The 18,289-nt window shown below is 36.8% G+C and overlaps 1 protein-coding gene across 4 annotated transcripts in view; it reads left to right on the top strand.

Annotated features, from left to right (window-relative positions):
* The window catches only part of ADGB (androglobin), a 215,760-nt gene that overhangs the window by 30,323 nt on the left and 167,148 nt on the right, over positions 1-18,289 (top strand). For all 4 annotated transcript variants that reach the window (XM_051855270.2, XM_051855271.2, XM_008263621.4 and 1 more), the window contains exons 4-8: positions 397-468; positions 868-1,077; positions 7,720-7,859; positions 10,315-10,401; positions 17,387-17,634. In XM_051855270.2, coding sequence (XP_051711230.2) covers positions 397-468; positions 868-1,077; positions 7,720-7,859; positions 10,315-10,401; positions 17,387-17,634 — 757 coding nt within the window. The remainder of the gene's footprint in view (positions 1-396; positions 469-867; positions 1,078-7,719; positions 7,860-10,314; positions 10,402-17,386; positions 17,635-18,289) is intronic.

The raw sequence follows: 18,289 nt of genomic DNA, 5'->3' as shown, positions 1-18,289 counted from the left end.
GTTCTAGTCCCGGTCAGGCGCCAGATTCTGTCCCAGTTGCCCCTCTTCCAGGCCAGCTCTCTGCTGTGGCCCAGAAGTGCAGTGGAGGATGGCCCAAGTGCTTGGGCCCTGCACCCGCATGGGAGACCAGGAGAAACACCTGGCTCCTGGCTTCGGATCAGGGTGGTGCACTGGCCACAGCGGCCATTGGAGGGTGAAGGAAGACCTTTCTCTCTGTCTTTCTCTCTCTCACTGTCTAATTCTGCCTGTCAAAAAAAAAAAAAAAAAAAATTCTCATTCTTCTGATTGTGAAAAATGAAGTTTGGTCTATTTCCAACACATAGAACTATATTTCATTAAGCCACATTTCCTTTATTTTTCTCATGGAGTAGTAACCATCTTTTTTTTTAATTTCAGACTCCAGTTGTTGTAAAAAATGAAGTCATGTTTGACTTGTTTTCAGCAAATGAACACTTACTCTGCAGTGAGGTGCGTAAGGAACTGTGAACTAAGTCTCACTGCAGGATGCCTTGCAGATGTGCCTAAGCAATTCCCAGAAAGCCAATTTCACTTCACCCTTGCTCACCGTCATGCTTTAGGAATTTTTTTCCTAACTGGTGTGAGTTATAGCTGCTAATTAAAATCTATTTATATTTGAGGCATTAATATTAGTTTTTATTTTAGTTTTTATTGTGACTGTATTTCTTAAAGAAAGGAAGCAAGACCTATGATTTCATTCTGTAGAACAGAAATTGAAATCTAGAATACATTACACTTTCCACTGAATATTACTCTTGGGGTTAGATTTTTTTTTACAGTATCTCCCCCTGTGTTACAGTATCTACAACTGAAAAATAGTGACCTAACACTGCTGGTTTTTGTTTCTAGCTGATGAGATGGATTATCAGTGAGATCTATGCAGTGTGGAAGATTTTCAATGGAGGGATTTTGAACAATTATTTGAAAGGGAACACAGGAGAACCTCCTCTTCTCCTCTGGAAGCCCTGGGAACACATATACTCTCTGTGCAAGGCTGTGAAGGGCCATATTCCCTTGTTTAATAGCTATGGAAAGTATGTTGTGAAACTTCACTGGATGGTAAGTACGCTCAAGTTCATGTGCATGACAATTCATGTGTCTTTCAAGAGTGGGTTGTTACATGGGGTGGATATCATAATTAAGTAGGTAAGCTGCTACTCACAATACCTGCAACCCATAGTGGAGTGCGAGTTTGAATTCTGGCTACTCCACTTCAGATCCAGATTTCTGACAATGTGCTCGGGAGGCAGCTGATGCTGGCCCTAGAGTTTAGGTCCCTGCCTCCAATGTGGAAGAAGTGGATGAAATTCTAGGGCATTTGGGGGTGAACTAGCATACGGAAGATCTCCTCTCTCCCTCTCTCCTCTCTCTCTCTCTCTGTGTGTGTGTTGCTCCCTCCTTCTCTTCCACCTCCCCTCCTCTCCTGACTTTCAAGTAGATAATAATAAAAGTAAACAAACATTAATTATAAAAAAAGGCTGTTGAAAGTGAGGCTGCTCCTTGTTTTGGCCATTTGGCACATGCCCATTTTCCCTTCCACCTTCTGCCATGTTATAATACACTGCCAGGCCCTACCAGATGGAGCCACCTGGTCTTGGACTTGCCAGCTTCCATAACCAAGAATTTAAACAGACTTCTCTGCTTTAGAACTTACCCAGGCTCAAGTATTCTGACAGAGCATCAGAAAGCAGATGAAGGCAGCCACTCTGTAAGTGCTGGCCTGTCATGGCCACTCTCCTCACAGCAGGTACGCACAGGGTTCCCTCAGTTCTTCCATCCTCTGTGACGTGGATCAGGGTCTCGTTAGCAAGAGAGAAGCTTGAGCGAGGCTCTCGCCTGTCCCAGACTGTGCTTTCTGCAGAGGGGCTGAGCCCATCAGGTCTTTGTCTTAAATTGAGATTTGTTGTCCTGCTAATAAATCCTACTCTGACACAGAGTTTGCCTCTGCTTAAAATGAAGCAAACAACAGAGTATGAAATACAAATAGGAAATCCCAAACCCACTATTAATATGGCAGAGTAAACTCAACATTTAGCAATGTTGGATTGTGGCGAACACCTTTGGATTTTTCCCTGAACTGCTCTTGGGCCTTTAAAGGAATAAGGAAGTATGTAAAGTTAATAATTTCCCTGAATATTCCTAGCATCACAATTTTATCCATTATGGATCTGAACCTTCTGTCTTCATGGGATGAGTAATATTAGGGAGCCAGTAATTATAAGTCATTAGAGTGATTTCAGAAGGAAGATAAATTTAAAGAAGATAATACAGTCTGTGATATCCAAAATAGGACTTTTGTTTTTTAAACACTCACAGCAAGGGAGCAAGTGCTTGGTAGCGTTGACACCTCTTGGTACAAACACATCCTGTATCAGAGTGCCTCGGTTCAAGTCCCAATTATAGCTTCCTGCTAATGTGCATTCTGGGAGTCAGAAGTTGACAGCTCTAGTTGATAGTCAAGTAGTTGTCACTAGGAGGCTGGCGCCTTAGTGCAGTAGGTTAATCCCATATGGGCGCCAGTTCTGGTCCTGGCTGCTCCTCTTCCAGTCCAGCTCTCTACTGTGGCCTGGGAAAGCAGAGGAGGATGGCCCAGGTGCTTGGGCCCCTGCACCTGCATTGGAGACCAGGAAGTCTGGCTGCTGGCTTTGGATTGGCACAGCTTCAACTGTTGTAGCCATTTGGGGATTGAACCACGGGAAGGAAGACCTTTCTCTCTGTCTCTCCCTCTCACTGTCTGTAACTCTACCTCTCAAGTAAATAAATAAATGAAATCTTAAAAAAAAAAAAGAAGAAGAAGAAGAAGTTGTCACTCACATGTGGGATTGAATTCTCAGTTCCTGGCTTCTGCATGGCCCTGCCATGGCTGTTGTGGTCATTTGGGAGAGATCTCTGATTCTTCTCTCTTTATCTGCCTTTTAAATAAATAAATATTCACAAAAAGACAATAGACCTTGAAACTTTGTTAGGAAAGAAAGTAACTTCACGTTTTTTCAAATTTTTTTTTATTATTATTATTTGAAAGAGTTACAGACACAGAGAAAAAGAGAGATCTTCCATCTACTGGCTAACTCCCCAAATGACTGCAACAGGCAGGAGCTGAAGGCAAAGTGGAGCAGCCTAGACTCAAAATGGTACCTATATGGGATGCCAGCATCATAGGTTGCAAGTTGACTGCTATGCCACAAAGCCGAACCCCAAAAGTAGTTTCTTAAATTTTTTTTACATTCCTTAATTATCAGTTTGGAAGCATACCTTACAGACTAGACTTCAGAGTTCTCAATGTATGCAGAGGAGTGACCAGGGGGATGTGGCATTAAGAAAATAGCAAACTTGGTGGACAGTGTTGAAGGTTTATAGAAAGAAGTGAAGAAGTCAAATGCCTGAATCTTGTCCCAAATCCTCACACATTTGCCTCAAATTGCAATGAGAAGGAGTCCAAAACTGTTAAATATTTTAAAATGTTACACCAACCCTATTTATGTCTTATTCTCTCTTTCTTTTTATTTTATTTTTTATTTTTCGACAGGCAGAGCGGACAGTGAGAAAGAGACAGAGAGAAAGGTCTTCCTTTGCCGTTGGTTCACCCTCTAATGGCCGCCGTGGCCAGCACACTGCTGCTGGCGCACCACGCTGATCCAATGGCAGGAGCCAGGTGCTTCTCCTGGTCTCCCATGGGGTGCAGGGCCCAAGGACTTGGGCCATCCTCCACTGCACTCCCTGGCCACAGCAGAGAGCTGGCCTGGAAGAGGGGCAACCGGGACAGAATCTGGCGCCCCGACCGGGACTAGAACCCGGTGTGCCAGCGCCGCAAGGCGGAGGATTAGCCTAGTGAGCCTTGGCACCGACTCTTTCTCTCATGCCTTTTCAAATTCTCTTTGTCATAGGAGTAAGCATTTATTAACACTATGTTCCATTTTGTAAAGAAAATGTCATTTATTTCTCCTTAATTCCGCTGATTCTTCCCAAGCCTATACCTACTCAGTTTAGGAAAAAGGTTTAAAAAGCATTTAGTCCACTTCAGAAATCTCAGTCTGATTCAGTCGCTGAGCCAGTCTCCCTGGGTTACTACTCAGTCCTGTAGGGGAGTGCATGGGAAATCTGGTCCCCATTGGTCTCATCTGTGGAGTGTCTTATCTATATGTGCAGTACTGTCAAGCTGAGGAGTGCTGAGACACAAATAATTCCACATGAATTATTTTGATAGGCGTGTGATAGGTGGTTGTTAGGTTTTCTTTCTGTTGGGAATTGGGATTTTTTTTTTCTGGGTTTGAGGAGGGAATTTCTACCACTTTATTTTGTATTTTGTGTGAACAGGCTGTTTTCATTTGATATAACTGAAATTTGTCTGCCATTTTATTATTTGCTTATTCTTTGTTATCTTTCTTCCTTTTTGTTCTAATTGATGTTTACTATATTATTTATCTCTTTTCCTGTCCTCTTGCACATTTCTTGGGCATTCCTTTGGGTTCATTGTTGATATATCTATGCTGATTTTTAGTAGCTCTCTTTGTGTATTTTTTTCTAGTGATCATGCTAGGGATTAAAAGACAATGTGTAAATTGTCATAATTCACTAATATTAAGACTTTATCACGTAAATTTGAATATAAAAACTTCACAGACACTTAGTCATTTTCACATACATGCCTTTATGATACAGTTTTTCAAAAATATTCCCTGTGTAGATGGTGAAAGCCTCTTCATAAATTTTGCTTTTGCATTCAAATACATTATTAAAAGCTCCAGAGAAGAATACACCATCATATGTAGTGACATAGCTACTTTTTTCTTTTCTCTTTCTCCATTCCTGCTGTTTCTTTTCATTTGAGTTTTTCTAAGGAGTTGTCTATCAGCATTCTTTTTGAGCCAATTTCCTGATAACAAATATCTTTTCTCTCCTGAGAGGGTTTACATGTCACCCTCTTTCCCAAAGAATATTTTCACTTTTGCAGAATACTGGTGTGCTCCTTCCTCCAGACTTCTGTGGACTTTTAGAAAACAAGAACTGGGCTCTTCCTCTTTTGGTAAATGTCTGTTTTCATTTTTCTTTCTCTCTTCCTTCCTTCCTTTCTTTTTTGTTTTTGTTTTTGTTTTGTTTTGTTTTGTTTGCTGCTAATTTTCAAGCTGTTTTTTCTTTTGTCTTGAATTTTCAGGAGTTTGAATTTGTTTACTCTGGCTGTGGATTTTGGGGTGTTTATCCCATTTTGTTTATTCTGAGTTCCTTGAATTTGTAGGTTGATGTTGATATGTGACCACACAGGTCCCTGAGTCTTGTATCATTTATTAATCTATGTTCTCTCTTGATCAGACTTTCTGTTGATCTGACTTCTAGTTCATTAATTTCCCTGTCATTTGCATTCTGCTATTGTTTTGTTTAATTAAGTTTGAATTTTTTTATTTTAAGTGCAAAATTTGTAATCATCCTCTTTTACCTTTCTTTGTCTTTATCCAGATTTTTTGTGATTTGTTTCATAAATGTTCTTCATTGTTTGTTGGTGCATTTTTATGACATTTGTTTTAAATTTCTTGTTTACTAATTTCAATCCCTCTGTTTGGTGTTTAGATTTTTTTCTTGTATTTTCTCATTGAAACTGAAGTTATTTTGGGTTTTAGTATGATAAATAAATTTAGATAGTGTATAGGACATTTTTAGTGTGTGTTATGTTTTATTTTTCTTTATTTATGTATTAAAGATTTATTTGTTTATTTGAAAGGCAGATTTACAGAGAGGCGGAAGCAGAGAGAGAAAGGGGAGCGGGAGATAGAGTTCTTTCATCCACTGGTTCACTCTCCAGAGGGCTGGAACAGCCAGAGCTGCACAGATCTGAAGCCAGGAGCCAAGAGCTTCTTCTGGTCTCTCACACAGGTGCAGGGGCCCAAGGACTTGGGCCATCCTCCACTGCTTTCCCAGGCTTTAGCAGAGAGCTAGATTGGAAGTGGAGCAGCTGGGACCTGAACTGATGCCCATATGTGATGCCGGCACTGCAAGTGGCGGCTTTACCTGCTATGCCACAGTGCTGGCCCCTGTGTTTTATTTTTGAATATTCACTATTTTTTCTTTCTATTTGTAAGGCAGAGAGACAAAATGTAATCTTTTATCTACAGATTCAATCCCCAAACATGCACAACAGCTGGAATTGGGCCAAGCCTAACCCAGGAGCCCAGAACTTAGTCCAAGTTTTCCATGTGGGTGGCAGGGACCTAAAAACTTGGGACATCACCTGCTGCTTCCCATGGTGTGTATTTGCAGGAAGCTGGTATCAGAAGTGGAGCCAGGATTTAAACTCAAGCACTTTCATCTAGGATGCAGGCTTCACAAGCAGTGCCTTTATCCCTGAGCCAAACATCAGTCCCTAATGTTAAGTTTTATGACTCTAATTAATTTTCTATTCTAGCAGGTGGTCATGCTCTTTAGACCAGATTCCTGGCTCAGTTTTGTGGGCTGTGATTCAAATGCCAAATTCATATTGAATGGCTCTGCTGTGCTATTATTTGTTGCTCTTATTTGTGATTCCCTTGATAAAGGTCTGTCAGCTTCTACTTTATTACTGCAAGGGAAGAGAGCAGAAATAAGAGTCCTGCCACAGACGCCACCAGGGCAAGGCATGTCCTCTTCTGTACTCATTAAACAACTACCCCATTCTTCTCTCCCCCAGGCCTGTGGTAACCTCTTTCTCTCTCTGGAAATTTGCTTTTTCTAGATATCTCAGATTCGTAGAGTCAGCCAGGCATTGTCCTTCTAGATAGGCCTTATTTCTCTGTGAATTCTTGGTCATGTCATTTGAAGTTAGAAGTGGTGGTGAGGGGTGCTGGCAAGCTGTGTCTTTAAGTCTATCTTGCTTTCCATCATCAATTAAGGAAGAAAAAAGAGGACCTAAGACCACTATGTAAAATCATATAAAGTTAAGAGCTGTAAGTTTCATATAAAGAAACCAGTTTTCATCTTATTGCCCCTGTTTATTTGGGGAAATTTTGCTGTTCCTTGAATCTGCAAGTCAAATGTTATCTTCTTAGAGCCTACCCCCCTAGGGAAATAGTCCTGCTTTCCTTTGAGAGTACTTTGAGGATATGGTTTTTCATATTGTTTGAATATGTGCTACTCCCCCACTACACTGTGAGTTAAGTCAGTGGTATAGGCTGTGTGTTATGCAGATCTTGGGGCTCACAATGCTTGATACTTTTGCTGAAAATATTTATGAACAAAGGAATGAATTTATAATGATGCTTAGAAAGTATAACTAAAGGAAAAATTTTTATTTGAATTCATAATCATAAATGTAATAATATATTTTATGCTTTGAATTATAAAATAATATGCATACAAGTAAACATATAATGATTTTATTAAATAAGATTAATTCAATTCATGGTAAAAATTAGATATTTAATTGGGAATAACAGTAACAAGGGAAGTGGAAGTGTAATGTAGGTGAACACATATTAGAATATATGTTAATTCTTAGTTATATTTGCAGAATTTGTATTATGACTATATAGAGTTATCTAATTATGGTCAAGCTTATCCTGCTTGTATAATGCTTTGATGCTTCCATTTGAAACATTTTAATTTACTGCCTTGTGTAGAATGGGACACTTATGAATGTGCTACAAGTTCTGATAAGGATGGTATCAATGTAGATATAATATATATAATGTTATAATTACATTAGACAAAACACCATTCAATCATTCTTAATTTTAGGGTTGCTGGAGGAAGATAACTATCGATGATTTTCTGCCTTTTGACGAAGACAACAATCTATTGCTTCCAGCTACAACCTATGAATTTGAACTCTGGCCAATGCTTTTGTCTAAAGCTCTTATTAAGCTTGCAAATGTTGAGTAAGTAGTGAAAAATTATCTCTTATTTATATAAAAGCAAGAAGGGCAAACAACCATTATATATCCATGTCATATAGCTGTATTTAAAAATAAATAAAATAATAAGGTTGTTTAAAACAATGTAAACGTTCTAATATAAATGTATAAAGTCACTGATGAAATAATAGGTTAGTCAACAAGAAGACAAAATTTCCCCAAGAAAAGTATACTCACCAATTTTTCTGCTCTTAAGGCTGACTTATTGTGAATGAAAAGTGAATCATAAGAAATAATGTTTCAGCTTAATAAGAGAAAGACATTGTTTTGAAGAGGAAAACATTGGTTCAACTAAATGCTGAATGACCTAGACTAAGATCCAATTAAAGTTTTAAGATCTATATATGAAGCAATAACTCTCTACCCTTAATAATCTAAACTCTGCTGAATGATATCCATGTACTTTTCATGCTTTCAGTAACTGTGTTCACTTTTGATACATTCATGATGAAACTGTAAATATATATCCTTCAATATTCTTGCAAATCCTACTTCTGTCTTCTATTCCTACATGACATGTATACCCAACATACATGAGACATGTCTTCTATGTTATGTTCTCTGAGATTCTGCTTCCAAAGATAGATAGTAAAGGCATTCTGCTCCTAGCAGTTCAGTTTCCCACACAAAACGCAAAATATGCAGAATGGTTTGAGTTGAAAATGCAGGTAACTCTCTATCATTGCTCAGTGGGAGAATTCTCCTGTACACTGCACAGGCTTGGAACTCATACTCCCCTGCAATGTGTCATAACAACTCAGCCTTCAACAGAACACACCCCCGTGCTGTAAGAGATGATGTCGGCCATTTGGCTGGAAGCTCAGCCCCCTCTCTCCTCGGCTAGAAGCAGAGCAATGTAAGGCAGAAGCCAGTTCTGCTTTGTGTGGATTTTCTTTTGGCTCAGCTTCCTTTGTTTCTTGCAAGGCTACGAAACAAAAACAGCCACTCCTACTGCCATCTTCCTCATCTTTCTTTTCTCTTATTAGTGCTGACTTTTCAATGGAAAATTTGTTTCACCTGGCTTTCAGATCATACTGTCAATAACTTTTCAACCCAGATCTTTCCAGGTAGCTGAATACGACTAAGGATTCATCTTGATGGTAACTGTGTATTTGGGGACAAAAATGCTTCTAATTCTTGGGCCTAATTTCCGTTCTGAGAGTTTGAACCACAATACCAGAGAAACACTGCTACATGACCCAGAGAATTAGAAGGGAAATTTTCTCTTTCTGAAAGCTAAAGTTCAGTAGAATTGTAACATGAGTCATAGATTTATTGTTATTTTGAAAAAAATTTCAGCTTAGAAAAAAAGGACATTGCTAAGTGTAATATTTCTAGTGGAAATCTGTCTTCCACGGTATAGTTCATATTTTCTGTAGGTTCTTCTCAGATTTTATAAGATAGACTGATTATTTTCATACAAGGTTTAGTTGTCTGTATTTGAAATGTTAATGCATAGTATTTATTTTGATATCAGGATGAGATACAGAAAGTAAGGGCTATATTTCTATGAGTTTGCAAGATCGTTTCATAAATGTTATTACACAAACAGCACTTTAGCTTAGATCACAAACTATTCCAATAGATATTTATTTTTGAGGTATGTAGAAGTACATAATCCATAAGCAACAAACCAATGCCACTTATAAACAATAGTGTATGTGGCTAAGAGAATACTGTCCTTTGCTGAAGTGAAAAGCATGTGTACTGGTCAGCACCACCATTGAATTGAAGCTGTATCTCCAAAGTAAGAAGAGTTATGGCATTTCTGCATATAACTGTAAATATACTAACCACTTCAGAAAAAAAGCCAATAAAATCACCAGATGAGAATAACAGTATTTGATTAATCACAACCTCATTTAGCATGATATTTAGATGGCAAGGCCACTGTATTGTATTGGATAGAATAAATGTTTCTAGTTTCTAAGCAATTATCTAAGAATTTCAGTGAGAATTTCTGATGCCCATCTTGACCTGCCATGGATGAAACTACACAGCACTATAAGCATCTTAAAATCATTACTAAAATTGGAAAGACAAAAGACATTTTTGTTTTAAAAAAACACATCATCATGTATTGAATATATAAAATGGGCTATGTACTATTTACATGCTTCATAACATAGTAAGATGTTTTATGTATATTACATTAATATTAACTTTAGAGCTTTTTTAAATAAAGCTTATAAGCTTGTCTTTTAAACATACATGAAATTTTATCAGCAAAGCTATTCAACTGTTTTAACAACAAAATTTTATGGTCATTGAGATGCTATTTTCTTATTCTATGAGATAAATAAGTGTGACCTTGACATTTACTATTATACTACTATTTATTTGTAATTCATATTCCTTATATGTATCTCTATGTTTTTAAATGTTGGTAATGGTATCCTTATGTATTTTCTTTTTTTAGTATCCATGTAGCTGAGAGAAGAGAACTGGGAGAATTCACAGTTTTTCATGCGCTCACAGGGTGGTTGCCAGAAGTCATTTCTGTTCAGTAGGTTTGATAATTAAGTTGCTCATATCTATTTTTTCTTTCTTCCCAAGAGTTCTTTAAAACAATTCTTAGTCTTTAAGAAAATGTCAAGAAAGTCATGTTTTACAAACAGTTTGGGAGAACAACATTTTATGGAATGAGGTAAATTCCTTGAGGATTTTAGGATAAATTCTGTTTCCTTATGCCTAGGGAAGAACAATTCCCATAGGTTTTTGGCTGGAACTGACCCCTATAACAAAGGTAGATTAAAGAGAGAAAAACAAACAGAAGTTGATTACCATGTATATTTTATGTGGGAAATATCCAGAGAATGAATAGCTCTGAGAGAAATGGCATCTAAATTCTATACAGCAATTTCAAGGAAGCACAGTGAATTTTTAGAGATATGACAAGACAACTGGAAGAGGAGTTTGCATCTGTACAGGTAGCAACTTGTGGGATGGGAAATCAAGGTCAGATAAAGTCTAGCTCTTAAAGTGTGTTAATGTAGACTCCTCTAGCACCACCTTGGGGCAGATAATGGTCCAAAGTCCTCTGATACAGTGCACCTTTGTTCTCACTGGCAAGGGGGGAGTAGGCAGAAGGACTTTGTTTTTTTGTAAATGTATGGCCTGCTTTTGGGAAAAAGAGAAGAAGGTAGATGGCTTCCCTGCATCTCTTTCTTCCTTATTGCTTTCCATTCAACAATCCTTCATATACTAGGAATTTAATACTTAATTATCTATTTCACAAATATGAAAACAGTGTTAATATTTATTATGATAAAATATTTACAGATTTCCCTTAAGAATTATACAGCTATTATGCTTATTTTAATACAGAAAAAAACAAAAAGTAGCTTTTAAGTAGCCACCCATGTTAGGAAATAACTAATCCTAATAAGACACCTATTATGCACTAGGTATTTTAATATATTATTTCTAACTAAAACCACAGTCCTAAAAGGGATAACTTGTTTAAGCATCCATACACCTCCATCATTCAGATCTAAATCATTTTAAATGAGGAAACTGATGCTCAAAGAGGCTCAAATCCCCCAAAAGCTGTGCAAATTTGTCTTGCTAGTCTGATTCTAGACATATAATGATTTATTTATGTCCAAAAATAGTTCTTGCTAGGTAAGAAAAAAAAAGAGACGATTTAATGGAGAGAATACATAAAATTTTACAATTTTTTAATACATGAAGGTTGTAGACAGTTTGATCTTATTACCATTTATTGTTGAACACCAGTTAGGTTAAGGTACATATTAAATAATATGACAATAGATCTGAATGTAGCATCCATTCAGATTCTGCTTTTTACAAGATGGATCAAACCTCAAGTAAAGTTACAAGCTTGGATCATCTCCGATCTTTGAGTAATAGTAGGAAGTTACAGTTTGCCACGGTAGGTAGATTTTATAGGAGATTGAAGATAGACCCTAGTAATTTCGAATCCACCATCAAACTCATATTTTCAGCAAGATAGACTAGCTGCTGTTTGGTTAAAATAGAAATATTTGCAGGGAAAATATTGAAGGGTAGTTACCTTTCTCAGAGGACAACTTATCTACAGGAGAAAGGATCTTGCCTTTGTATCTTAAGGAAAGGGCATGATGACACCCTTTTCTGATATCTAAGAGACTGCCTGTATAGTGTAGGCATGTTAATGAGAAAGTCAGAGAGATAATAGGATTTTTTTTTTAAGTATGAACTTCTCTACATTTTTATCATTAGAGTTGATGGAATGTTTATAATTGCACATTAATTTTCCATGTGCGGTAGTCAGAAGCAATATCAGAGATGTGAAATCATCAAAAGTCAGAGAACAGAAAAAAAAAAAAAAGAGAACAGAAAAATTAACAAGCAGAAAATCAGTAATTTAAAATTTGTGAGTTTTCTTTTGCTGGAGTCATATAGTAAAACTATACATAAAAGTTGGAACATGCTCATGCTTTCATAATTATAAGACCGTTTTTAATAAGTTATAATTTAGAAATAGAGGGATCTTAGCAGTTCAATCAATGTGCATGAATTTATAGTTGCTTATGACATGTCTACAAAAGCAACAAAGGGAAAACACTTGTGCTTTGGAGTCAGAAGTATAGGGCTAGATCTCTTTCTCTCACTCTCCATCTCTCTCTAACTTTTCCTTTCAAATAAATGAATAATAAATGAACAAATCTTTAAAATCAAGAAGTGTAGAGCTGGACTTGGTTATTTTCAAATTCAAGCTTTATGAATTTTGTAAATATTGTAACATCTCTAACTGCAGTTTTCTCATCTACAAAATGAGGGAGAATTTAATCTACACTGCATTGTTTTGAAGATTAAGTGGGTAAGAGTGTCAGAAAAGATAGCTAAGTTAGTGTATGGTAGAGACATAACTTCTGAAAGTTTCCCTACCATCTCTGATTAGTTTACTAAATTATTTAATAATACTTAGAAATATTTATGATAGTTGAAATTTGAAAATAAGGGCAAGACATAAAAAAGAATAAGTGAGCCTTATCCAGATTGTCTAGAATATAAAAGATTCATAATTTAAACTGATATGTCATGATTTGTAAAATTTTTCATGATTCTTCTGCCACATCATTAGAATCATTTTAAATTATCACTACACTGTTAAATTTAAAAGTTAACTCATGTTTACCCATAATTAATTTTAAATAAAAAATGATGAAATAGTATGTAAGTGATCAGAAATGTTTAAGTTGAAAAATTGAAGCCACCACCATTATCAATTCATGGATAAAGCTGACTTGATTTGCATTGTTCATTTTGACTGTGTTTGGTTTGCTGTAAAGGAAGTACACAGGCATTGGAGTCAGGAGAACAATATCAACAGAAGCTCTTGGTATGCTCAAGAGTGCAATATTCCTATTACTAAGAAGAATTAGAGTGTATAGAAAAATCAGCCAGGCATTTCGATGGTTTTGTGGAGGTAAAGGAGAGTAATTCTTCAGACTTGTGTTTACCAATTTCTTTAAATCTGAACATCAGTTAAGGTGAAGATATGTCTCCAGGTAACTTCAACAGACATCTCCTTACCTTCTGCTCTCCCACATGAGCGTCATAGGGAGACAATTCTTACAAATTATAATTTGTAACTGTTGACCTTGCCTCTTATTTTCCCACAATTAGTAAACTCTTACCTTTGAAATCAAAACAGAATCTCTTCTAAATCTTTAATAACAGAATCATAGTCAATGCCATGTCTTAGTGGATATTAAAAGTCAGACAATGTCAAATAGGGAGATGCCTTTTCTGTCAGCATATTTCTCTGATGTGTGGTCCGTCAACCTGTAATATAGCACTCTGCACCCAACCTTTAAGCCAAATTCTGCATTTAGGTATATATTCTCATTCTTCATTATTTTCAAACGTCTTGTTCATATCATAACTTTTTTATATTGTAGATGGAAAAGCAGCGACATGGGTATGGACTCAGAAAGTCCTATTTGAATCCTAACTATATCATTTGGGAGTTGTGTGAATACATAAGATTTATGGTTCCTTAAGATCAGATAATATTGAAAAATTTGTGTTGTAGGGATATTACAGAATTTAAAAAAATAAAACATACCAAAGGCCCACTCTCTGCTAGATACTGGAGATCCAAGAATTAGTAAGAGACAGTTCAGGCAGTTGAGTGTATCACAAATGTATAAGGAAACCAGTGATTGTTTTCAAGCTACCAGTTCATCTTGTTTTTTTTTCTTCAGAGCAAATATGAATGAATGAGTGGTCCATTTACACTAATGGTTCACACCACCTTGTCTCTTCATCTGAAACTTCATCTTTACTTTCAACACCAGTGAAACAGTTTCCTGAAGGCCTCAACCTTGTCAAATCCAGTGCTCCTTTCTCTTGCCCTATGTACTTGACATCCTAGTATTTGACCTACTTGATAACTCCGTCCTTCTTCAACACTTGATTCACTTGACTTCCACAACAACACATTCTCTAGGTTCTTATCTTATTTGCTGTTCTTTTTCAGCCTTCATGGATAGTTTCTCAACCATTAAATGATGGTTTGTAACAGGGTTACTGTCTCATGACTTTAAAGACAAGGTATCTGCCAATATTTTATCTACACATCTGGTCACCATTGTTGAACTTCAGAATTATACCCAGCTGCCTAAACTACATAGCCATGTTGATGTCAGAAATGTGTCTCCAACTCAAAATATTCAGAAAGGAACTCTTCATTCTCAACTTTCCAAGCCCAAATCTTTCCTAGAATGACTCATCTCAGTACCTGTACCACCATCCACCTCGTTATTACAGCTACAGAAAAAACTGGGAGTCATCATTTATCACTCAGTGTCCCTACTTTTGTCATGTACTGTCTCACTAAGCTCAGTTATCAGTACACCCTCCACTTATTCTGAATATATTTGTTTATCTATGTCAGTGTTATCACCATTCTAGATCAACTCACTATCACTGCTCACCTGACCAATAGTCCATCTGGGTATTTTTACTGTCTTTTAAATAATTTTCTACATGATAATCAGGATAACTTTCTAAAATATGCATTAGAGAGGAACAGCTAGTGCAGCTGTTTAGATATCATTTGGTGACTTCCATATCCCATATCAGAGTGCCTTGTTTCAAGGCCTGGCTCTGCTTCTGATGCAGCTTCCTGCTACTGTGCACCTGGAGAGACAACAAGTGATGACTCAGTTACTTGGGTTTCTGTCACCAATTTGGTAGTCCTGTATTGAGTTTGTGGCTCTGGCTTCATCCTGTCCTGTCCTGGCTAGCTGTGGTGGGCATCTTGAGAGTGAATTGGCACATGGATATTTTCTCCCTTCCTCTGTCTCTCTCTCTGTCTCTCTGCTTTCAAGTAAGTACATAAAATGTTAAAAATAAAGTGTAACAGATCATATTGCTTTCCTTGCTTTCAAGTTTTCTGTGGCTAACCATTGCACTTGAATGAAATTTTGAAAATCTATACCCAGGTCTTCAGAGATCTGCACTGACTCATGCTCATTCTCTAACGTCTTCCTTGACCTCATTTCCAATTTGAAAACTATCCACTGGCCACCAGGTTCTTCTTTCTGTTGCTTAAATATACACAACTCCCTTAGGATATTTACATAAGCTTTCCCCTTTTCAGCCTGGGACACTCTCCCATCAGATAGTCACTTTGCTGAGTTTATCAAACCATTTAGGTCTCAGCCTGAATCTCAGCTCCTCATACAAGCCTTCTTGATCATCCCAGCTAAATCATTCCTTTCCCAAGTTATGCCATATTCCACACTCCATTATTTCATTTCCATTGCGGAAGTTATCACTGTCTATTATTTCCCTCTACAACTCACTCTCTCCCTCTCCCTCTCCCTCTCCCTCTCCCTCTCTCTCTCTCTCTCTAGATCTCTAGATCTCTCGATCTCTAGATCTCTAGATCTCTAGATCTCTCTCTTCTCTATCTATCTCCCCTTCCTCCACACTGTATCTTTCTTGGTTGCATCCATCCACTGGATATTAGGGTCCCTGAGACTAGATATCCTTTTTGTCTTGTCCAGTGCTATGCCTTAAGTGCTTAAAGCAATGATACTGAATGACGGCCACAGTATGTATGCTCTGTAAATGTGTGTTGAATGGATTTTAAAATATAATTTTAAAGACTATAGTAAAAGTGTGTAAAAGATTTTTTGGGATAACAGTGAAGAAAGTTACAGATTAATGCCTCCCACCCAAAAGTAATACTGGAACTGATAAGAAAGGATTAGTTGAAATTGATTCAGCTGATTGAGGTGCAGAAGCCAACTCAGAGGAAAAAGTATAGGAAGGAAACAGAAGAGAATGACATGCAGTCCTAAAAATGCTACTGATTCTACATGACTGGGTTATGTGCAATTAAGTTCCAAAAGAAGAAATGGATATGGGAGTAGAGAGCTAAACAGGAGCCACTGAATCAAAAGCCTTTCATGCCACACTAAGTAATTTTCATACAAACCTCATAGGGCCCTTGATTTATCTTAGACAGGAGGATGAACTTATTAGATTGGTGATTTTGGAAGACTACACAGTGGTACAGCAAATGGCAGAACTCAGTCTGGCAGTGACACTATGGCAGAAGGATGTTCTGAGGACTTTTGCAGAGTCATGTTGTAAGGAATGGAGAAAATATGGTCTCCTGCAGTAAATGGATATAGAGTCAAGGCAAAGATCGGGACACTTAGCCATTCTCAGTTTTCTGTCTTGAGTGTTAAGCAGAAAGTGGTAGCCAGACATTTTTCTTTATTTATCTATTCATTGTTGGGCTTAATTTTGGACAGATGTCTATTACATGATTAAATACCTAGGTCTGAATATCAAGAATAAGGCCTGAGCTGCAGCTAATGAGTTGGGGATTACATCCATGTATAGGTGAACTCAAAAGACAATTGTGTTGACCCACTGACAAAGCAGGATGTACAGTGACAAGACCAAAAAGCAGGGAACTCTTGGAAAGTGTCCCTCAATTGTCTACATTGAGCACAAAAAAGTTTTCAAAGGAGTAATCACTATAGTAGTAGAAATAAAACCAGGAAAGGTTCATGTTACGGAAGTTTCAGGGAAGAGTTGAAGGAGGAGAGGCTGTCACATTACACAGAGAAGCCAAATAAGAGAAGACTTTTTGCATAAATGCAAATTCATGGAAAGTGCCTGCCACATTACAGATGCTCAAAAACCTGTTTTTTTTTTTTTTTTTTTTTTTTTTTCTCTGCCTTGCTTGTTAACACTCCTGGGTCCTCTGCCACACTGAATAATCCTTGAGATAAAGATTTTGGTCTTTTGTATCATTTAGCAAAGCCCAGAATACAGTAGGCACTGAGTAAAAATGTGTTGAATAAAGGAATATATGCTTATCTTTTTATCTAAAAATTATAGTCATGATTGAAATTTGTCTTAAGAACTAGCAATTTGATTTTTCTGTCAGTAATTTCTGATTTGAAGTAATCAAAAATACATCATTTCAAAATTAATGTTGATGCCTTTTCTCTAAGCCCAAAATATACAGACAAAGTTTGGGAGCTCTTGAAAGAAATATTGCCCGAGTATAAGATGACAGATGAGCCCACCTCGGAAAGCAAGATAGCGGTGATAGATACCAAACTGAAAGAACCCGGGAAGGAGGGGAAGGATGGAAAAGAACTGAAAGATGGGAAGGAACTGAAAGAATCAAAGGAATTCAAACCCGAAGCTTCCACAACAACACTAAAACTCCCTGATAAAAGTGACAAACTTCCAAAGGGTAAGCATTTTACATCAAAACGTTACTCAATGTGGGCATTGCCTATAAGTGACTTACAATCACTGTTAAACCGAATTCTTGCTTGTTGTTACCATTCTGAATTATGAAAGCTGCCATGTAATTAAGATCTTTCTAGGATTTTAGAACTTATAATGATGCTTACTATATTTAATTATGGTTCCATATATTGCTTTATTTTAAATCAAGGTTCATTCTCTACTGTGATGATACAAAATTAATATATTATTAATATAGGAAGGAACAAATTCTTGGTTTCTATAAATGCATCCTTCTCATATTCACATGTAGATGGAATGTATTAAACAACAAAGGAAAACAGTTAGTCTTTTTTTTTTTTTTCAAGAAATGTGACATGACCACAGATTATGAATTGCCAATAATTTGTTGTAAGGTAGAATTTAAAATCTGATGAAAAAGTAATTTTAAGTCATTTTACAAAGTATAAAATTATTCTTTTTAAACTGAGAAATATGTTGAATTTTTTTATTTTCTAAACTCTCATAACTATGTATATATGTGATTGTATATTAAAGTGAAAATAAACTACTAGAGAGAACTGTTTTTCTGCATTTTGATAGGATCTACAATGTTTTACAGTATATTTTTATTAGAATTATTCCTTATCAAGATCTTG

Source organism: Oryctolagus cuniculus, chromosome 5 (assembly GCF_964237555.1).
Source record: "Oryctolagus cuniculus chromosome 5, mOryCun1.1, whole genome shotgun sequence".
NCBI classification, from domain to species: domain Eukaryota; kingdom Metazoa; phylum Chordata; class Mammalia; order Lagomorpha; family Leporidae; genus Oryctolagus; species Oryctolagus cuniculus.
This window is presented reverse-complemented; position numbering and strand designations above follow the sequence as displayed.